The sequence below is a fragment of the Otolemur garnettii genome, unplaced genomic scaffold (assembly GCF_000181295.1).
Source record: "Otolemur garnettii isolate 467f Iridium unplaced genomic scaffold, OtoGar3 scaffold00013, whole genome shotgun sequence".
NCBI lineage: Eukaryota > Metazoa > Chordata > Mammalia > Primates > Galagidae > Otolemur > Otolemur garnettii.
This window is the reverse complement of record NW_003852408.1, coordinates 13947662-13951451: the sequence shown is the minus strand read 5'-3', so window position 1 is coordinate 13951451 and position 3790 is coordinate 13947662. Positions and strand designations below refer to the sequence as shown.

General features: G+C 50.9%; 1 protein-coding gene across 1 annotated transcript in view; it reads left to right on the top strand.

Annotated features, from left to right (window-relative positions):
- VIL1 (villin 1) overlaps positions 1-3790 on the top strand; it is a 22366-nt gene that overhangs the window by 9127 nt on the left and 9449 nt on the right. Inside the window, exons 13-16 of the mRNA XM_012802215.2 lie at positions 541-720; positions 1567-1712; positions 2572-2716; positions 3234-3422. Of these exons, the coding sequence (XP_012657669.1) occupies positions 541-720; positions 1567-1712; positions 2572-2716; positions 3234-3422 (660 nt within the window). The remainder of the gene's footprint in view (positions 1-540; positions 721-1566; positions 1713-2571; positions 2717-3233; positions 3423-3790) is intronic.

The following is a 3790-nucleotide window of genomic DNA, read 5'->3' as shown; positions in this document are numbered from 1 at the left end:
CCAAAAAAAAAAAAAAAAAAACATGGAATGAACCCTTACTATGTGCAAGTACCATCTGCCCTCTACTCCCCAGTTCTTTGTATCTCATACCTGCAAAAGGAAGTTATTTGGGCTAGATTTGCCTAAATGAAGCCCATGGGCAAGTTGCACTGGTGCCTTTGAACATAATAAAATAGATATCTCATGTAGTCATATAAGCAATAATCTACTTATGGAGCACCTACTAAATACACAGTCCTTTGTCGTTTGCCAAGGGAGAAGATGACACATCATTGTGCCCAAGCAGCAAACTAATAATAGTCTGAGGCACCATGTGGTTAAATGCTAGAAATGAAAACTGAGTTGAGAGGGGAGCATGAATACAATCACCTGTGATTGCCTGGAGAGTTCATGGTGATGGTGCATCAGAGGAACTGGAGGGGCAGAAAGATTGCCCAATCTCTCCTGTGCTTCCCCTCATGCCCCTCTATTCCCTCATCATCTTCTGGACTAAGTTACTCCTTCCTGCCTTCTTTCCCTGCCTCCTCCCCACACCTGCAGGGAGGCAGCTCCCGAGCTAACAACTTGGAACCTGTGCCCTCCACAAGGCTGTTCCAGGTCCGGGGGACCAGTGCCAACAACACCAAGGCCTTTGAGGTCCCACCCCGGGCCACTTCTCTCAACTCCAGTGATGTCTTCATCCTCAAGACCCCATCCTGCTCCTACCTGTGGTATGGGAAGGTGTGTGCAGGGCCTAGAGGCCCCTCATCTTCAAGTGGGTCCTGGAACCACCCAGTCTCAGAGCTAGCCGAGGAAGTCCTGCCTGCTCTGTTCCAAGCTGCCTCTGCAGGCCAGTCCCTCCCTCCTCTGCAGCTCTAGGTCTATCTCCCTGCCTCATCTCTGACCACCCTCAGATTCTCTGCCTCTATGTCTGAATCAGACTTTCTTGTTCTGTGTTTCTGGCCACCCTTATCTGCCCCAGGCTGGCCTTTCTTTTATGTCTTGGGCTTTCTCACACTACTTTGTGCCTGTCACTTCCTCTCCCCTTATTTCACTCACAGCATTTTGGAGTCCTTTCCTTGTCCTCTGAGAGGAGTGCAGACTCCTTGTCTCCTTTGCTATTCTTTGGAGTGTTAAGGACAAGAGAGGGTGGAAAAACTGTCTCTGCATTGGCAGTGGGCACAGAGGCCTGATCCAGAAGGGCCCTTACAACCCCACAACTCTGGGCAGTGAATCTGGCAGAAGAATGGGTATGGGATGGCATAAGAAATGGTCTCCCCAGGCCAGGAGCTCATGCCTGTAATCTCAGTACTTGGGAGGCTGAGACAGTTGGATTGCCTCAGCTCACGAGTTCGAGACCAGCTTGAGCCAGAGTGAGACCCCATCTCTAGCTGGATGTTGTGGCAGGCACTTGTAATCCCAGCTACTTGAGGCAAGAGAATTACTTGAGCCCAAGAGTTGAGGTTGCTATGAGCTGTGACGCCACAGCACTCTACTGAGTGTGACCAAGCAAGACTCTGTTTCAAAAGAAAAGAAAGAAAGAAAGAATTGGTCTTCCCCAGCTTGGCCAACACCTCCTTTTCCCAGGGCTGTAGCGGGGACGAGCGGGAGATGGCCAAGATGGTTGCTGACACCATTTCCCGGACGGAGAAGCAAGTGGTGGTGGAAGGGCAGGAGCCAGCCAACTTCTGGATGGCCCTGGGCGGGAAGGCCCCCTATGCCAACACCAAGAGGTAACTCTTGGGTCCCGTACTTCTGCCTCCAGCTCAACTGCAAAAGCTGGGGGCCTCTCAGCATATCCACCTCTATACCCGAAGCCCGCAGCAGGAATGGATTAAGGACTCTGTGGGCCAGGCACTGTGCCAGGCTCTCAGGGCTACAAGATAAACAAGGGGCAACCCATCCCCTTGAAGTTTGCTGGCACAGAGTTTGTGTCTGTGCTCTCCCTATGGTATGCATGGGGCCTGGAAGGGTGTTTCCTTGGCAAAGGGAGTTCATGGCCTCAGGAGGCAACTCAAAGAGAGGGACAGGACTATAGGTTGCCCTTCAGGGAGAAAGTGCCCGAGCCTTTAGGTGTTGACAGAGGCTTGAGATGTTGAGGATCACCAGCCAGAAAATCTCTTTCAAATGACTTTTCTAAAATGACCCACTATTCCCCAGTTCAAAAGCAAAAGGGCAGGTGCTACAGTAGCAGCAGCAGAAGGGACAGAGGGAAAAAAAAAAAAAGAAGGGACAGAGGGAAGATATCGGGAACTTCCAACCGGGGCTATGGAAGAGCTACTGTGTAATGCATGTCTGGAAAAGCAGTGGGGTAGGGTGGCGCCTGTGGCTCAAAGGGGTGGAGTGCTGGTCCCATGTGCTGGAGTTGGGGGTTCAAACCCAGCCCCAGCCAAACACACACAAGGAAAAGCAGTGGGAATTTCTCCCTTGGAGCATTCTTAAAACAAAGGGAACCCTTTTGTCAATCTGACGTCAGCATTTGCTAGGAGATGGCCTTTCCATGCCATAGTCCCTTCCTCAGGGTTCTGTGTCCTTGATTTTCCTTTCCTCACACCTTCCTCCTGCCAATACCACCTTTTCTTCATCCTGCAGGCTTCAGGAAGAAAACATGGCCATCACCCCCCGGCTGTTTGAATGTTCCAACCAGACTGGGCGCTTCCTGGCCTCAGAGATCCCGGACTTCAATCAGGATGACTTGGAAGAGGATGATGTGTTCCTGCTAGATGTCTGGGACCAGGTAGGACTGAGGGGCTAGGGAAATTCCTCCTCATGCACTTCAAATCCCAGGTCCAAGAAAGAATGACTTTAGGGTTAGGTAGGTGTCAATGGTTTTTTTTTTTTTTTTTTTTTTTGGACCTTCATGTACTTTCTCCCTGGAAATGGTAGGAACACCTGGAGCCTAAGAATAAAGAAGCTGGGGAGGAATGTGCTAGTGGGGCAGCTAGGCAGGCAGAAATTTTCTCTCCCAAAGTTCTATTTATTTCATGTGGCAGCAGGAGTGTCTTTGAGAACCTTGGGCTTTGGAGAGACTAGAATTCATACATCTATCCAAGACTATCCAAGTAGAGGGTGTCTATCCAACTTCCTCATTTCCCAGCTGTAAAATGAAGGCCAGTGGAGCCTGTCCTAGATCATTTGGCTAGGTAGTGGCAGAGTCAGTGCTCAACTCTTAGACATCTGGTATGAACTGAGGCAGAGGCCTGTGGGGCAGGGAGCACAGGAAGGACTGGTTAAGCTCCTGGGATTTGCAACAGGTCTTCTTCTGGATCGGGAAGCATGCCAATGAGGCAGAGAAGAAGGCTGCAGCCACGACCGTACAGGAATACCTCAAGACCCACCCTGGTGGCCGTGATCCTGAGACCCCCATCATTGTGGTGAAGCAGGACCATGAGCCCCCCACCTTCACGGGCTGGTTCCTAGCTTGGGATCCCTTCAAGTGGAGTGTGAGTAATCTCAGCCCAGCATGTCCTTCTTTAGGTGGCTTCTTTGGGGCACACCCCTGAGGGCAGGGTTGACTCCCACAGGTCTTTCTGTCCCTTTGGGATATGTGATTGACTTGTAATAATGTGATTATAAGGATGCTTAGAATAAAAAGGCTGCAGTAAGGCCATTAAGCCCTCTGATGAGAGAGGAAAGAAGTCCATCAAAAACCAATGCTGGGGCTCGGCACCTATAGCTCAACCGGCTAAGGCGCCAGCCACGTACACCTAAGGTGGCGGGTTCGAATTCCCAGCCCGGACCCGCCAAACAACAATGATGGCTGCAACCAAAAAATAGCCGGACGTTGTGGCGGGCGCCTGTGGTCCCAGCT